The sequence below is a fragment of the Euprymna scolopes genome, chromosome 2 (assembly GCF_053919585.1).
Source record: "Euprymna scolopes isolate OS-2025 chromosome 2, ASM5391958v1, whole genome shotgun sequence".
NCBI classification, from domain to species: Eukaryota; Metazoa; Mollusca; class Cephalopoda; order Sepiida; family Sepiolidae; genus Euprymna; species Euprymna scolopes.
The window spans coordinates 104,895,052-104,914,535 of NC_136483.1; the positions used below are offsets into that span (position 1 = coordinate 104,895,052).

A 19,484-nucleotide genomic window follows, 5' to 3' on the forward strand; every position below is an offset into this window, starting at 1 on the left:
ATTGTCAGAAAGATACATTAAAAGTATATTAGAAATGTTAATTTTGGCAAAAGGTTACACAGGTGTAATCAAAGTCAGGTCAATCCGGTGAACGACGATAGCTGAATCAAACGCTGTTTGAGTGTGGTTACAGTAACAATACCATCCCAAAATGGCCGTTTCAGATGGTCACAAATGATCATATAATAACAACCAAAAAGGATAACACTGTTTGTTGATGATTTGAGTCCAAGAACAATCTCCCTCCTAACACCTAACTATTCATAACCGTCACCGAGAATAAAGATATATGGTTATATTTGTATATATCAGTGTGTTGTCATTCTTTTAAACACAGCAGAAGTACAATTCTATTGGTTGAGATGAATCATGAAGAAAGCATTAAGAGAAAACGGGCAACGACTAAGATAAAACTACAATTTTATTTTTGTAATAATTACGCCAACTTGGTTGCTAAATGTGTGAAACAAGTTTGAAACGTAACGTGCTACATGTATGTGTCCATGATCTATTTTTCCCTTAAGTAAATTTGTCTTTACACGTGTAAAGATTGATACATTATGCAATCAGAACACTTTGCATGGGAGGCATTTTCGCTAAACTGTTGTATCATTGTGATCGCTCATTCAGCCATCTACATGAAAATCATGAGTAGATTTATCTATGGGCATAAAAAAACTTACTGTCTAAGGGGTCTCTTATTTAGAAAAGCATACGTTTAATCAAGACTCAGTTGGCTCACAAATGCAGCATTGAACCTCCTGTCCTATATTTAAAAGTTCAGTCCATTTCTTGGACGGGTTTTCTTCTCTTAGCTAAGTATTTCTCCCATTGCAAGCCTACTGTGTGCATCTCTTGCAACTATGCATCCTACAAAACATGCTGTGTGCATCTATTGCAACTATGCATCCTACAAAACATGATGTGTGCATCTATTGCAACTATGCATCCTACAAAACATGCTGTGTGCATCTATTGCAACTAGGCATCCTACAAAACATGCTGTGTGCATCTATTGCAACTAGGCATCCTACAAAACATGCTGTGTGCATCTATTGCAACTAGGCATCCTACAAAACATGCTGTGTGCATCTATTGCAACTAGGCATCCTACAAAACATGCTGTGTGCATCTATTGCAACTAGGCATCCTACAAAACATGCTGTGTGCATCTATTGCAACTAGGCATCCTACAAAACATGCTGTGTGCATCTATTGCAACTAGGCATCCTACAAAACATGCTGTGTGCATCTATTGCAACTAGGCATCCTACAAAACATGCTGTGTGCATCTATAGCAACTAGGCATCCTACAAAACATGCTGTGTGCATCTATTGCAACTAGGCATCCTACAAAACATGCTGTGTGCATCTATTGCAACTATGCAGCCTACAAAACAGGCAGCATTGCACAACCTTAACTATTTTATAGCTACTAAACCGAACACTATCCTTCATTCTTTCAATGCGACCAGACCTATGGATTTTTAGTTCTACACACACACACCTACCTATACTGTTCATATTTGACAGTTTTCCATGGTTAATCAGAAACAATTTTGCTGAACCGCTGTATTCTGTTTCTCCACTTTTTCATAGTCAGAGTTTTAGACGTCAAGCTTAAGAGAGGGTCATGTTCCTTTCTCGTCCTAAATTTGACAATAATATCGGAAATAATAAAACTTGACAATAGTATTGGAAATATTAAATTTGACAATAATATTTGAAATAATAAAAGTTAAAAATAGTATCAGAAATGATAAATTCGACAATAGTATTGGAAATAATAATTTTAACTAAATTATCAGAGATAATAGTGCTGACGAGAGTAAAGAGTAAGCTTGGTGAGAGTATCAGAAATAATGTTGATAAGAGTATCTGGAATAATAATATTCACAATAATATCTTAATAATAATGTTGATAGTAGCAGAAATAATATTGACAACAGTGTTGGAAATAATATTAACTTGATATGTGCGAGACAAATGGACCAAAAACTCATAGTATGAATGATTGCACGCCGACTCATCATACATTCATAACTCTTTCCTGTCCCCTAGTTTTTTTGTTGGTGAATGAAATCAATTAAAATATGACAAGAGTTTATCTTTATACTTTATAATCAAGCTAACAGTAACCCTTTTTCTTTTTATTAAATGAAGCCTACACAATGGAAATTTTCTCAACTTCTATCATTATAAATGCTGCCCCACCCCCTGACCTGATGTTAGGGTGAAAATAAATGTCTTTGTAAAGAGAGTCAGTTTCGATGTTGGTCTGAGTGCTGAATGACAAGGTTGTTTTTACATATTTACAACCTGTTCTCAATTGTTTGCCGACCTGTTTGTCTTTAGCGAACTCTTTCTCGCGTTAATATTCAAACTCTTGGATGAAGTAGTTCGTCGTATGATTATCAAAATGTCTAAAAAAAAAAAAAAAAAAAAAAAAAATGTACTGTAATTATCTGTTTTGTTAGATTTGCGAATCCATTATCAGCGTTGTCTGGACAATAATGGTCACCAATTTGGACATTTGCAAACATGATCTTCTATTACATTTGTCTTCTGAATTTGAAGTTATACCATCTTATTCTATGTTCATAAATAAAGGTTTTATCGTCATCCGAAGTGTGAGTACATTTTGTTTTTAGACATCCCGTATATCATTATGAAAATTTTCGCCATAAAGATGGAAGTCACCAGCGGTGGACCTGATCTCAAAGTTTCCATCTTTAATGGAAGCAATCATATAGTGAACCCATGATATTAGAAATTGATGTTCGAGACGAATGAGCATAATAAGCTATCCCTTTTCTTTCTTTGTTCGTTTGTCTTACTCTTCCCCCTGCTTTCCTTGGTGGATGCGATTCGGATGAATACTAAAACGCAAATGGTCCTAATTGTTTACCCCCTTTCTTTCTCCGGTTTATTTTGATCCATTCATCACATTCTAAAGTTATCAAATTTTAACGTGAAGGTGTTAAATGAAAGAATTTTCAGCCAAATGGAAATATTTCCGATCAGAAACATTTGCGTCTGAGCATGCATCTAAGTCACATCCTGATAAAAAAAAAAAAAAAAAAACCGCTAAAAGAAGTGAAAATAAAATAAAAAAAAGAGTAAGCTGAATAAACAAAGGAAAAAAAAAAACTCCATCCAAGAATTTAAGCATAAGCATATGAAAGAGCTTGCTAACAACAATATTTTTTTTAAAAAAGCAGAAAACGTAAAGTCAGACGATTGAGAACAGTTTGTGAACGTGCGAGAAAAAAAAAAAAAAAAAACTTGTCATTCAGCCCTTAGACTTTTTTTTAAAAACCAAAGTCAAGAATTATTGTTTATTTTTTTGTTTTTTTTTTGCTCACAAAGCAAAGAAAAAAATATTTTTTCAGCTGCCATTTTGTCAATAGCCCAAATTAAAAAAAAAAAAAAAAATTAAAAAGTAGAAACGAAAAAGAAAGACGTGGAAGATGAAATTAAAGCAGGATAAATAAATAAATAAATAATAAATAAATAAATAAATAAAAATAATAAATAAAGAATAAATAGATAAATAAATAATAATAAGAATAAAAAATGGATCTAAAATTTACTTTCAGTAGCCTTGTGGGTATTTATTTGCTCCCACACGTGACTTCACTTTTGTCACTTATTTCTTACATTACATGAGCGATGTTTCTGATAAAGGGGTAAGAGTTGCTGTTTTCGAAGTTGAAACCTATCTATCTCACACTTACCGTTGGTTACTTATTGACTTTGAAGTAGTATTTTTTTATAACTCCTTACATCAAATGGCTTTATGCTTTATCTGGAGCGATTTCCATTGAAAAAATAATAAAAATACAAGTAAAAATAATAAAGATTAAAAGATATTATTTCTTTTTATCAAAAATACAATTTGGTAAGAATATATACTACAAATGACTTTCAACCAATTAATTCTAATTCATTTATTGACAACAGAAAAATAAGTTGTTCAATTTATTATTTTATGTTATGCAAATCATCAAATCACAATGGAAGAATTTCATCTAAATATTTTTAAAGAAAAGGAAAAAAAATGTTGAGAGGAAAATGTTTTCCTCTTTTTCAAATTCTTCTTCTGATATGTTGTGTTGTTTGGTGTGAGAAGAAAAGAAAGAAGGTTAAAAAGAAGAAAACGAGAAAAAGAAAAAAAAGGAAAAAAGAAAAGAGTAAAGTATGAAAAAGAAAAATGTAAAAGATTTAAAGAGAGTGATATATATATATATATATATATATATATATATATATCTTACCGTTTTATCTGCTTAGTTACACAGGTTTCGGTTACCGAATCGTATCAACGACCCAGTAACGTCATCAGAAATTACAGAAAAGGTTTTCTGTAAAGTCTGATGAAGTTACTGGATAGTTGATACGATTTGGTAACCGAAACCCACGTAATTAAGCAGATAAAATGGTAATAAAATAATATATATTTGCTCTACAATAGTATTGAGCACTTTCTTCAGGTTTTACTAATTACCATTTTTGCTATATATATATATATATATATATATATATATATATATATGTAGAGAGAGAGAGAGAGAGAGAGAGAGAGAGAGAGAGAGAGAGAGGGGAGGGACAAACAGAAACAAAACTAGATATAAAGAAAGTGATACAGAAAGTGAGATAAAGGTAGATGCAAAATGGAGAGATACAGAACGAAAGAGGGAGAGAAAAAAAATAATCGTCTATAACGAGAGGGAAAAAATACTGTGGTTCCATCTTGACTTAACACTTTAATACTCTAATACGATTCTCATTATTTAGACCTACTATTTTGTAGAAAAAATATTTAAACTTTTTGTGCCAACAAATAGTTTGTTTTTATTCATTTTTTTATTCATTTTTTGTACATTGCAAAATAGAATTTCTCCCATCACCATTGTTTCTTATATTACACAGAAATTACTAAGGACGCTAACTCGATTCATAAATCACTTTATAGAGTTATCGCCCTTCAGTTTCTTTTCATTTTTTTTTTTTTTAAGTGTTAAAAATACTTTTTTTCTACACAGTAATAAATCTACATGACAAAATTCGAATAGCATTTACAAAATTTCGCTGATCTTAACTCGGGTTATTAAGTGAAGAAGCACTAAACCTTACAATAAAGTGAAAGACAAAACAATGTTTAAGTACATGAGAGAGAGAGAGAGAGAGAGAGAGAGAGAGAGAGAGAGAGAGTTAGTTTTTGTTTTAATGGGCTGAAGGTTACAAAACAGAAACTAAAAACAGAATCAAGGGAGACAACCGTAGCATTATTTTTTTTAATTCTGAATTGATTTCAAATTATAGATAGACTGCAAGGAAAAGGTACTTTAAGAAAGGAGGAAGGAATTCTGAAGAAGTCTGTGATTCTGATAACAATCTTCGTAATAGCAGTGGCAGCAATTGAAAGGTGCTTTAGAAGCTAGAGAGAGGCTTGTCCATTGATTTCCTTTGACTTGGAGATGGAAATTCTTGTCAGGTAATAGTTTCAAGTTCCAAACCTGGAGGAAAAAAAGAAAGCTATGAATTATCTCCCTTTATTAGAACTCTTTACTGATGTTCCTACAAAAATAGAAACAAGATTTCAGTTCAGATGAATAAAAATACAGATAATAAAAGATTGAACTACATGCTTGTAGCAGTTACAGAGAACTATTTTCTATGGTGAATCAATGCCCCCCCCCCCTCCGAATTCTTCGGCCACAGGCTGACCTATCAGCTAACAGGGTGCATTGATTCATTTGCTCCCTAAAACGACTTGAGGGAACGTCAGTCAGTCAGAACCGGACCTTCAGCCAAGCAACACCTCTTCTCTCATCAGCTATCTACTGGACGTCTCTTGCATTGACGGCCTTCACTGGAGACAACTGCTATTAGCTAGGGACGACACAGTATTGACCGACTAAAGACGACCCCAAAAAGAACTTTCTGTTCCTTCTTCCTTTTTTGCAGTCCGACCTGCCAGTTCCTCCTACAAATAAATATTTCAGATTGTTAAAAAGAAGCTTGTTGTTTTTTTTTGTGCTGTGTTCTTTAATATATTTTATTAGGAAAGTAAAACAATTACCTTTCCTAAATGCTTTTTCTTTATTCTTGACTTCAGCTTTGTCCTGAGATATTATAAACATTGATATTTTTTATTTCAATTTTATGGGTTCAATCTGTACTACTTATTTTATTTTCATCTTTTACTAGCAAGGGCGCTCGGTGTCGCCCGGTCGTTTAAATATGATGTTTTAATTTATATAGATTTCATATATATTATTATAGAGTCAATTCTCTATCAATTATTACTTATTATAATATACTCAACATATAATAGTAATTTCAAAAGTAAAAAAATATGACTTGGATCCCAGCAGCTAGAATTGGAACTGAAACTAAAATTTATAGTGCTCCAGTCTTAGTCGTTATCATTTAAGCTATCGTCAGTTGGATAAGAAATAGTTAAAAATAAAACTAACCTTAACATATACATATATACATATATAAATAATGAAATCAAAGGGATGTAGTGTTTACCTGATATATGCAATGGTAAACTTCAAACTAATATAAATAACAGTAATTATATATAGATAATTTAATCCCAACTGAATAAAAAAAAAGCTCAATATGCAATAGAGAGTAGAGCTTATTATAAGAGAAAGCAAATTAAAACTTGACTTTACAATTAAAATTTATTGTTCGACTGAATAGTCCAAAAAACAATTCACAAAGTCCTTATTCCGCGGGGTTTCAAAGAATGCTATTCTTGTTATTCTTCTCATCAGAGGACATAAAGAAATCACCAAATTATATTTGTAGCAATGCTAGAATTTGCTAGTTATGGCATTAAGTGAAACGGCAACTTATAACTACAATAAATTGCGAATTATTTATTCAGTCGAATAATAAATTTTGATTGTAAAGTTCAAGTTACAGTTTTAATTTTCTTTCTTATATATATATATATATATATATATATATATTAGTGATAGGACGATTCCAATATTTTTCTTGATTCTGATACAATTGCCGATTCTGTACTCAATTCCTGATCCCACTACAATTACCAGTTTCGATTTCGATTCTTTACAAATCTCTAAATATTTAACTATAGATTCGTTATTTTTCCCCAGTTAACATAAAAAACACATGTTGAACGTGCAGATATTTTCCCAAACGTAAAAATGGAGTTGTAGGGGATATTCTCTCGATTTTAGTTTTACTTGTAGTTTACAATCAATAAATATTTACTATTTTATCGTTATTATTAGCAGTGGAATGTTCTGCTTTAAATAAAACCAAATAAAAAAAGACAAATTAAAAGAATCGTTTTGGCATCAGACAATAGTCACCATTTTTTTTTTTTTTTTGGATTTCAATACCGACTCTGGTACTCTCATACGTTTCGATTTTTCTGTTAAATCGTCTCAACATTAATATATATATATGTGTGTGTGTGTGTGTGTGTGTGTAAATTATTTAGTGTGACATGGATTTCATTATTAGTTTCTAAAATTATAAAAAATAATTTTTACTTACACTATGCTTTAGCTAAACAAACGAACATTTTTTTCTACCAAATGTGAAATGCTGTATAAAACATTTCAAAAGTAAAAAGCAAAATAAAAAAATGACTTCGGTGCTGTTAGCTAGAATCGAAAGCAAAATTTAAAGCGTCTTCGCCTGAAACGTTACCAGGTAAGCCACCGTCAATTGGGTAACAAAAAAAGGTGAAAATAAACTTAGATTAACGCACAAATCCGATTTAACATAAATGTTTGTGCATGCGTAGAACGCATTTGCAGTTGACGTCTTTCAATTCTGACCCCCCTTTTTTTTTATTTTATTCCTTAGCAACTATTTTAACGTAGTAACCCCCCCCCATAGAAGACGGTCCATAAAAATACAATCGTTTGAACCGTCTCGCACCGTTCTGCAAGCTACAGCTTCAGAGGATATGATACAGATAGACAGACAGACAGAGTTTTATAAATGAGATTATTCTTTATTATTTTTACTCTTTTTCATCCCCAAACAAGGCATATTATCAATTGGAGTGTAAGGGGGTTACTATTTGGGATCATGTCTAACTGGAGATTGTGGGGAGTTAAGCAGTGAGATCTGTTCATATTACATTTCTTATATTACTTTTCATAGAATATATCTTTATGTATAACTAGTGAGGTCACCTGGTGTCGTCCAGGAAACTAATTTGCATAAATTACCTAGATTACAAAATAAATTTAAAAAAAATAACTAAAACTAATATGTTTAATATTGTAATTTCTCTCGTACTCAGAAATTTGCAATGAATTTCGAACGAGACCGTTTATCTAATTCATGGATGGGGATTAGCATGTTCTACTTTCATCAGCCATGACCAAGTAGAAGCCCTAAGTACGTCGCAATTGTATTTTGAATGGTGCTAATACTGAGGATTGAACCTTCAATCTCCAGAAGAATATAACTTACAACTAAATTTTATTATTATTAAGTACTTTATCCACTATGCTACGGTTGCTCGTGGAAAGAGTCCAGAATTCAACTAGATACACTTGAAGCAGGTCAGAGGTTACATTGACCTAAAACACTGTGTGAATAACAATGAAGATGGGAACAGTAGTTTGAATAATTCAAATTCGGCTGCCACAACACACCCGCACCCCCTCCCCCAAATGAAAATATGAATGTAATTAAGAAAGTGAAAAAAAGATTGTCCGTTTCGATATCGGGAAGCGGAAAAATATCCGGAGGAGGGGGGGGGAGATTTTGAAGTATTTAAACTGTCAATATGTTTTTTTTTTTCGTTAACAAGTGTATTTAATTTTTTGTTGTTGATTAATTAACATCATTCCATTGTAAAAGGTTGTCTGCCTTTTTTTTGTGTATGTTACTTAATAAGTTTATTTTGTTAATTAGCATTTATATTTTAAGTTCGTTGATTAACTTGTTTTCTTTTTGACATTTCCGGGACTAACTTCACCCGGCGCTTGTATGCATAATATTCGCATTTTTTTTTTTTTTATGCTTCGGCATTCGAGGCGAAAATTTGAAAATCTAATAATTTTGTCAAAAAAAAAAAAAAAAAAAAAAATGAAAACTTTAGCTCCACCATCATTAATTTCGTCTGTGAAGCTTAAAGAGAATGGAGCTCCGAAAAGAGTAAGAATTAAGATTTATTAAACTTTGCACGACATCTGAAATTTTTCATTTAAAGAACTCCCTGCCCATAAACAGCACAGTCATAGTGTCTACTAGAAATTGTAGCATTACTCCCTCCACCCACACCCATACATTCCATACACTCACTCAGACATATATACACTAGAGGGCGTTTTAGACTTAATGGTCTCCATGTTCATAAATACCAGAGGGTGTTAGTTAATCTTAGATGACAGTAAAAATTAAAGATAAAAAAATATTTTGTGTAAGTTTTAATGATATCATATGTCAATCCTCAAGACATGGTTAAGTGTATGGTTATAAAATCAACATACCATGATAGGCAGAGGCGGCCATTAGGTCAGGTTCAAATTTCTAAAGGAATTTTACAAAAAATAGGCCGTAAAAAAATAAAAAAATTACCAAATTTCTTTTAAATTGATAAAAAATTGCAACTTAAAACTTTATGTAATACAAATATATAAATACTAGCTTGCACCAAGGCATTGCCCAATAATGAGGATCTCATATGCTTCTACGCTGACCCAAATATTAATGTTTTTACCTCATTTTGTGATACTAAGGATGTAAAAAGGCAATGGGAGGATACGATTCATTAACAGAACTCTCAAGGGCAGGAAGAGCTTAACAGTCTGTGGTCAGTTTCTGAATATTCAGCTACGAGTAACTGATTAGGCAAGCATGGAAGTAGCCAGCTTGTTTTAATCAGGTGTAACTGACAAAAGACCGAATATAGAGTTTCCGATTTTGAGTCAATAAATTTAGGAGTCGGAGTTTATGGACAGTTTTCAGTTGATGACAGTTGATGACACAACAATAACGAGAATTAGAAGATATGAAGACAAATAGATTTGGAAATGTTTAGGTTGAACTTGGGAACCTGGATGGAATTTCAAAGTGAATCCTTTTTAATATCCACGGGTAGATTGTCCTTATTCTATCAGTCCTAACTGAGTATAAATGTCACATGATGTTATTTTTATTTTTATATTATGGATTGAACCTTCAAGCTCCAGAAGCCATTTACAATTGATTGTTAATCAACGTTGATCACTAGTAGGCCATGGGTCTATATATGAACAAAACTTTGAAATTTTCTTATTTTGAACCGAACCCTTTATTAGGATCCTGGGGTTATATAGTTCATATTCCATTTTACAGGTCTTATGCCATTATTTTTATTTTTTTAAATAGTCTTACTACCACAACTAAAGAGATTTCTTTTCTTCCCTCTTATATCAGGCGAAATTTTTGAGAACACCTTATAATATTGTGATACTATGGACTCCCCCCACCCCACTTGCCCAGAGCCAACTCCAACAATGGAAGGAAATGATTCATTATCAGAGGAAGTGAGATTAGTCAAAAACGACCGGAGGAGGTGCCATGATTGAACTTTTGAGACAGAAAGACACTTCATGGTCAGTGGTCAGTTTCTGAATATTCAGCTAGGAATGGCTGGTAGGGCAAGTGTGGAAGTAGTCAGGTGTGGTGGTGACTAAGACAAAAAGCCGGACATAGGATTTCCGATTTTAAGTCAATAAATTTAGGAGTCAGATTTAGTTTGAACATTTTGCAATTTGGGACAGATAAAATTGGTTGGTAACTCAGAGGTACCCTGAGAGAGATTGGAGTCAAAATTGAGTAAGAGCAGATAGAGCTTTAGCAGATGAGGAGATAAATTGATCCACCAACCGACAAACATACCTCAATAGACACCTATGAACAAACAACGTTTCGGGGTCCTTTATCACACACATCCAGAGCACAACTGATTTACACACGATGTACTGAGTTGTTTTTTCTCGTGTTCTATTTTTGTTTCATACTTGTAAGCCAGTGCTTGCACCTTCGGCATGCATCAAGATGACACATCCAGAACGAGAAGTATAATAGATGAAGGAGAAGCAAACCATGTTACACAGCATTTGGTATCAAGAAAGGGGGCATTATGGTCTCACAATTTTTTATTTCTAAAATAAAGTAAGACGCCATCTTTACTTATTTTTTTAAATTTAATTATTTGGACTATTTCACAACGTTTCAGCCAATTATTCCTCTGGCCTTCGTCAGGTTAACCGCGACGGGATGGGAATGTTGAATTCTCCAACTGCATCCACAGCAATTGCTGTCTTCAATAGTTGTTGTCATCTCACCACAGTTTGGTCAACTAATCCTCCGCCTGGCTTTGGCTTCAAACCTATTATCCTCAAATAATAGTCCAAATAATTTTGAAAAAAATCATACAATTTATTCATCTCAAAATAATTCCAAACTAATTCAATAATATAACAATCGGTACGGACCCGGCAATTGGAAGAACAATTGAATTTATAAGACCAAAAAATCCAACCTTGATTGACCTTCATGGCCCATGGTGTAGTGGATAGAGGTGCAGAATGTCTACGATTCCATGTGAGCATTGTCTAGAGGTAATGGTTTCGATCCCACTCAAAGCCGGTCAGAATAAAAATTATACAATTTACTCATGCTATCTTTACTATTTATAAATATCTGTTATTGTGTAAGTTGATTTGTTTATTTCAAGAACGGATGCACTTACCCATACACAATAAATACAGTTATGACTAAGCGTTGTGGCAGTTATAGTCACAGAATCAGACGTCTACTTTCTGTAACATGCTTTTGTTAATACACTTTTATTAATCATATCACTGTGTTTGTCTCAATTATTACCGGTTCTTCATGGCCACAACAATATCTTTTTTTTTTTTTTTTTTTTACATAGGCGTCACCACTTATCAAGGCCGATCGGCCACTCAAGGATAAGGGTTAAAGAGTGTAGAGTAGTCAAAAGGACAATATAGTAATCAATAGTAATGGAAGTTTGGTAAATTTGTTAACTTAAGTGGAACGGCTCATCAGAAACTTGTTCACTTGAAGACAAACATATTATAGACAGCTGGAAAGCAGGAAAACGGAAGACAATTCCACAGGCGTGCAGTTCTAAGAAAGAAGCTTTGATCATGGAATCTATGTTTAGGTTTAGGCACAGATAAAGAGTGGGGAAAATTATTGATAGTGTTTACAGCTAGACGAGTGTTTCTTGTGAAAGTTTGGCGAGGGGGGACCATAAGCGTGAATATTGAATCTCATATTATTATTAAAAAAATTCCGATACAATATTATTACTACCATTTTCAGTTTCATGAAATTTTACTCAAGAAAAATTCTGTTTGATCTAGGTATAAATCTTTGCTTTCAATTGAACCCTTGATAAGTGATGATAGAAATTGATGGTTGAACACTAGTAATTCTAGATAAGATATGCGAGAAACTTGAATAATATCATGAAATAAAATAAAAAAATAACCTCATTAAGATTAATTTGAATTTTATAACTTTCATATTACTTTTTATAGCAAGCAAACAATCTTTCTCTTATATGTGTAGATATATGGTGGGGGGGGGGTCAATAAGTCATTACCCTGCTTCATTTCCAATCGTCTGATCTAGATGAAATTCTCGAGTATTTGATGTAATGCCAGTTGATACCGGCACTACATTTTTTAGGGGGGGGGCAGTTAATTTACGATTATACAGTTTCAGTTTTCTTGGTTCCTATGTCTTTGTTTTACTTCAGTACAGTTTCAGTTTTCTTGGTTCCTATGTCTTTGTTTTACTTCAGTTGTAGTTTCAATATGGCCACTTAGCGTTTGTGGCTCATGTTTATTAGTCTCCACATTCAAGGGTTTTTCTTAATATTTCAGTTGTTTTCATTATTGCTACCAATTGTATCGTCTCAGCCATCCCTCCAATTCCAATTTCTCCCATTTTGTTTTTTAGTTTTTTTAAGTATTTGGGATTGCTCCTAATGCTCTTATGATTATTGGTGCTATCTTGACTTTCATTATCTTTCAGCCCTCTGGCCAGTTCCATATATTTGCTTAAGTAAATTATTATTATTAGTAGTAGTAGTAGTAGTATTTACTAGCAGTTTTCACACAGGCCATCATCAAAGATTTCTTTGATAACCTTATTATTAGTGGTAGTATTATTATTAGTAGTAGTATTATCCCATTAAGTTCAGTGATGTGATGTTTTACACTGTTTTTTTTTTCGTCGTCTTACACCAAGTTCTTGACCTTTTGGTCAATATCAAAGTGTTGTATGTGTTCTTCAGATGCTGCACTTCAATTTCTTGTTCTCTTTCGGTGGAGGAGAAATCCTTCACGACTGAGACAATTTTTATTTTTGTACCTTTCCTCCACGTTAAAAAACGACCCTGGTGTCTAACTCTGTCCCGTGGGGAGGCATAGTAAATAGGTACACCAAAGCTAATGAGGACAGTCAAAGAGTCAATTAAATGGAAAGCACTTGGCATAGGATGTTTGCTGAGCCAAGCAGAGCTGACTTCTGGAGTACGGTGATGTTGTATCTGATTATCAAGGAGTTCAGCCGTTTTATAAGATCATCAGGAATTAAGCCAAGCGCACCTATGATTATTGGCACGATGGAAGTTTTCTTATTCCACAATCTAGCAATCCCCACCCTCAGTTTCTGATAATTCCGTAGTTTCTCATTTTTCTGTTAACACTATAAAATGTAAACAACCGTTTTTGCTTCCATTATAATTAACACTGAAATTCTTAAACAACAAAATCATAAATATTCTCATGGCGTTTCGGTTGATGTAACTTCCAACCTTCTTCAGGTGTATCATGTCGAACTCATGAATCTTTCTGCCAAACTAGGAAATGTTTAGTTTAAAATGGAACTCTTTAGTCAATCCACAGAAATAGGATGCTCTCGAACCTGTGATGGATAAAGTATTAATCAAAATTCAGTTTTAAGTGACACTCTTCTGGAGGTTGAAGGTTCAATCCTCAGAGCAGGCGATACTAAGAATACAATTTATGATTATTGAAGATTTTTAAGAATACAATTTATAATTATTGAAGACTTCTACCTGGTCATGGCTAATGAAATGAGAACACACTACCCCACCCACGTAGATTAAATAAAGGGTTTCATTCAAAATTCCAGGAACATTGTCGAGTTTGATAAAAAAAATTACTAAATTCAACAAAATAGACCTGAAGAAGGTCAGAAATGATTTTAGCTGAAACATTGTGAGAATAACACTCAAGATGAGAAGAGTAGCCTGAATAACCCAAATAATATATATTGGCCCACAATTATACTTTGTCGATGAATGGGTGGACACATATGAAAGTCTATAAAGTTTCTTAAGTATCTCGTCATGATGTTGCTTCTTATGGTTATGTGTCATGGAGCCAATAATAAAAAAATCCAAATAAATGCAATAGCTATGAAGACTTCATAATTAAAAACTAAAACTTTAGGGTTACAAAATCTTAACTATAAAACGATATTTACTGTGCAACAAATTTGAGCAGATCCTCTTCATTCTGCTGGGGCTGGAGCCTCTTCTTCAGTCTTCTCTGCCTCCCCTTCAGCTGGAGTTTCCTCTGCTTTAGGCTAAAAGAGAAGTGAAAATATAAACGTTTAAAACATTATGACCAAGAACTGTGTGTATACCATTTTATGTAAATGTGGAAAGATATACTCGAGACGAATAAGTAAGGTTAAAAAAAGAATATCAGAAAAGCCGTAATATATGTAGAAATTATCTCCCTTTTTGACTTTGTGGCTCACTGGACGATAAGTGTGGCTATGACCATGTTCTGTGTGCGTTCACTGCACAGGCAGATGGACGCTCGTTGTGCCGGTCCAAAGTTGTTGTTTCAATTCTGACACTGGTCACAGTGTCAGTCTGGTCTCGGTCATTGCTGCAACAGAAGAATTCTCAACCAAACAAAACAGCATTCACCCTAAGCGTATTGAAACAGCTACTTCCAAAGGAGGAAGTTTCTAGGAAATATAAAATTCACAAGTGGTTCCAAATCACATGTATATCACAGTCAGGGGATATAACGATGTTAAGTGATTGCAGTTAGTGCAGGGTGTGGCAACGTCCTCCTACCTCCTACAGACAGCTCCTAGAATTCTTAAACTAGACTCAGTGCTGCTTAATCTAAGTGATCTAAGAATTCTAAAAAAAAAAAAAAAAAAAATCATGACTAAAATAGTTTAAAACAAATAAATCAAAGTCTAACTGAACACAATATATTAACTAACAGCCCAAAGGCCCACTTTTTTCTGAGAGACACACAAACATCAACTGACTGTGAGATGTCCAGAAAACCAAATAGCTTCCCTCTCCTGCTCATCAACTATGATATATATAATTTAAAATTTTAATTAGTTTTTACATAGTTTTAAAAGTTAAAACCTTTCAAGACAATATATATATTAGTCTTGGAAGTTTTGTTTTTTTTAATCTTTAAAACTATATAAAAAACAAAATAAGGAAAATTTTATAAAAATTTTTAGTCCTTCATTGGAAAAATATTTTGTGAGTAAGTCATTTAATCTCTTGTAATCGCCATGGTCACCTAAGAAAGGCGACTTTAGATAATAGTCAGAGATGTTTTTCATATCTTGGGTCGTGATTTCTCTATTCATAGTTAAGCATCTCTCCCTTACTGTAAGTCTACTATCGGCATTTATTATGACTATGCAACTCACTAAACATGTAACAGCATAGTGTGTGTGTTTACATGTTAGATATAATTAATCTCTTAAACCCCGTTGAACTAATTAATTGAAGAATTGATTAGAGCACAGCCTTTATGTATAATGTTTATGACTGCTAATGGTGGGCCTGTGACGAATGGATTCGCCAATCATTTTTATAACCACCGGCTGTGCTAAACAACCAATGAAAACCTTTCAAAATTATTATAAAAATTGTTGAATTTTAGATTCAGTCAGTTTGCCATTAACTACGCCATGGACTGCATTTGATTATTGGCTGCCATCTTGGTTACTGCTAATTACTGATCTGAACTACGCCACCATCTTTGTTCAACATAATGTCTCAAAACTTAACAGGTTATGGGCCCAGCCATCGTCTTTTCTTTGACGGCTCAGAATCTAAATTCAAATTGTAACAGGTAAAATTTCTGGGATATCTAAGGATTCGAAAACTACACAAAGTGATACAATCTTCAACAGAGAATCCTAATTTCAGCTAACGACATAACTCAGACCTCGGAGCATAGCAACAAACATGCACTATAATAATGGTGATGAGAAGAAAACTTATGATTTTGAGTTGATTGGTGTGTTGAATAACTTTTTGTTACAAAATCATTACATATGGGTCTACACAGAGACGAACCCTGGGTTATGCAACAAGAATACTGTTTGTAATGGTCATGATCGATTTTGTATACAATGATCTCTACCTACCTCTTCTGTTGCTGCGTCTGCAGTAGCAGCAGGAGCAGCATCAGCAGGAGCAGCAGCCTAAGAGACAAAAGAAAATCCGGATAAGGTTCGACTAATTTTTTTTTTATAGTAAAGGCGAGTGTAGAAGAAATATCACAAAAGAAAAAAAAAAACCCCGAAAACAAAAATAAACTTTTCACTTGAACCGAAATGAGTGTGATTGTGTCTCACATGCAAATATTCTTGAAAGTAAAACATGGCTGCCTTCGAAAAAAATATTTATAAAACAATCAATGATCTCACATTCAGCATGATTCTCAGGGGACTATGTCTCGCATATGCAAATCGTTGCTATGTTTGAGAAGCTATGTGACCTTGCAGACTGATAACAATTAGAAGAACAATATAGGATATTTTGAAAGTGATAATTGAAATTACCAACAGTGGTGGAGAATTCAGACTGAGGAGTTAGAATAAGAGACGAGCATTAGAGGCAATGGGTTTGTTTTACAATCCACAGAGGTACGAAAAAGTAGTCAAAAACAAATATATACCAAATAAATGTTATCAAAGGCAAGATATGTTACTCTTCTACCTATTTGGAAAAGATTTTAGTGGTTTTACTCACTTTAAAACGTTTAATCGGTTCGAAAATCATACAATGCTTATCGATAGGTTGCGAACAAGAAAAATGGTGGTGAGCTGACCTTTAAATATGTCAAGTTTGGAAAATGAGTTAAAACTAAAAAAAAAATCACACAAAATACTGTTAGAAATTCACCGAATATATGTCACGGTAACATATTTGGTGAGTTTTTAACAGTATTTTGTATTACTCGAGGCAACCTATTTGATTGCCTTTGATGTTCGTCTCTAACTCAAACTCCTTGACCAGATAGAAACAAACAGAGGTGAAAAAAAAAGAAAAAAAAAAAGATAACCACGATAAAACCAGAAAAGGAAAAAAAAAAGGATAAAACCAAAAAATGTACCAAAAGATGCATAACAATCAGGGAAATATACCTTAAATGACCATGTGATTGACCTTCACCGTTATCTCTATAAAGCTACCCATGCATGGAGTATTGTTGCACGCATCCGAGCTGGTGCAGCAACCACTAATCTCTCCCTCTCAAACAGGTTCACTCAAAATCTAACAGATTCCACACTACCTACCGAGTTCTAGCCCCTGTCTCATCACTGCAATGTTGCATCCCTATTCTTGTTTTTCAAGAACTTTCATGGAATGTGCTCTGTAATTCTTACTGCACTGACCAACCCAATAACCAACAACAAAACACTCCTTCACCGTAAAGGTGCCAGTATGCCAAAAAGCTTTCTATGTTCATTTCTTTAAACCACTTGCCTCTAGAATTCTCTCCAGATCCCAATTTCCCCAACAGTATCAACATGCAAAAATTTGGGCAGATGAACCAACCGTTAGTGCCTTCTTGGAAATGATGTAAAATAGACTCCCTAACCTATTAAGTCCACACTATCAAATTGTTCCATTCCTGTGCTTGTTGAACAAATACTCCCACAGAATGTGTCCCAATATACTTGCTGCATTTCTCCCCCCCCCCCCCAAAAAAAAATTATCAACAATATAAATGTATTAGTTTGGTGCAAAAATAACTTCGTTTTTTGGCATCGATATATCTGATAAAAAACATAATTTTTGCACCAACAACTCCTCATTTAGTATGACATAAATTTAGCTCTCTCATGCTACAAAGCTTTGTGTTCATTAAAAAAAAACAATGCTATTAAGCTTTGTGTTTATTAAAAAAAAACAATTCTATTAAGTTTTGTGTTCATTAAAAACAAACAATACTATTAAGTTTTGTGTTTATTAAAAACAAATAATGCTATTAAGCTTTGTGTTTATTTAAACTGACAATGCTATTAAGCTTGTGTTTATCTTAAATACTACTATACTGAGCTGAATGTTTATAAAACATTCTATTTTATATTATTTTATCCTAAATTACAATGGCATGCAGGTCATTGATCATGAGAATAACTATGCAGTTGAACTAATTGCACATTCAAAATAATAATGTAATGGAGGTTTACAATGTAACAATTTTTTAAATTGTTATGTTATATTTTACCTCAGCATCTGCCGGTTTCGGTTTAGCCTATAAATAGAAAACAAAAAGAAAACCAAAATCATATTCATTTCAAGTATGTTGTTTTTTTTTGTTTTTTGTTTTTTTTTTGTGAGGGAACACCGACAGAAATTCTCATCATGACATTTCTCTGAGGAAGAGAAAATTATTTTTAAAAATGTCGAAAGAAAACTCTAAAACATGTCTCTTATATAAATAATAAAAGGAACATTCTGAAAGTATAAGATCTACCATTGATAATTTTGAAATGTAGAAACTGAATATTTGCTGCAAATGGATGTGGACATTTAGAAGCTTTTCATCTATTTTTGGTTATACCGTTCTGTGGTTCTTTGCCAAACACATGGCCCTTGGTCGCTAAAGGAGATACAAAATTGAGACTCATCTGAAAAGCAGCTGCTCATCAAACCTGGACTGCAGGGGAATGGTGGCGTATGATTTTTTCAGATGTGTCTCGATTTTGTATCTCCTTCGGCGACCAAGGGCCACATGTTTGGTTAAGAACCATGGAACGGTATAACCAAGTATGCGTTAAGAAGTCTGAAATTCCCACAGTCTTGCATGGTTTGGGGCTGTATGAGTGCTAAAGGTGTTGGTAATTTATGCTTCATCAAAGGAACTGTAAACGCAAAAGTGTACCAAGATATCCTGGAAGCTAACTTACTACCAGTGTTGGATAACCAGTTTGACAGGGAGGCTACAGAAATCATTTTCCAACATGACTTGGCACCAGTGCACTCTGCCAACATCACGTCTTCCTGACTCCGAGAACGATCAATCTCTGTTCTTGGATGGCTGGCGAACTCGCCAGATTTGAACGTTTTTGAAGCCTTGTGGGACCAGATAAGAGGAAACTCTGCAAAGAAAAACCTACTACCCTTGCAG

At 33.6% G+C, this 19,484-nt stretch overlaps 1 protein-coding gene across 50 annotated transcripts in view; it reads right to left on the bottom strand.

Annotated features, from left to right (window-relative positions):
• Positions 1-4,995: 4,995 nt before the first annotated feature.
• The window catches only part of LOC145293800 (putative NADPH-dependent quinone oxidoreductase VAT1L), a 324,545-nt gene continuing 310,056 nt past the window's right edge, over positions 4,996-19,484 (bottom strand). For 26 of the 50 annotated variants that reach the window (XM_080140590.1, XM_080140822.1, XM_080140806.1 and 23 more), the window contains 3 exons: positions 16,489-16,545; positions 14,551-14,652; positions 4,996-5,519 (listed from right to left, as the gene is read on the bottom strand). In XM_080140590.1, coding sequence (XP_079996716.1) covers positions 14,578-14,652; positions 16,489-16,545 — 132 coding nt within the window. In that variant the 3' untranslated portion in view covers positions 4,996-5,519; positions 14,551-14,577. Of the gene's footprint in view, positions 5,520-14,550; positions 14,653-16,488; positions 16,546-18,581; positions 18,609-19,484 lie in introns of all 50 variants that reach the window. The other 24 variants (XM_080140814.1, XM_080140750.1, XM_080140758.1 and 21 more) reach the window with 1 other exon arrangement.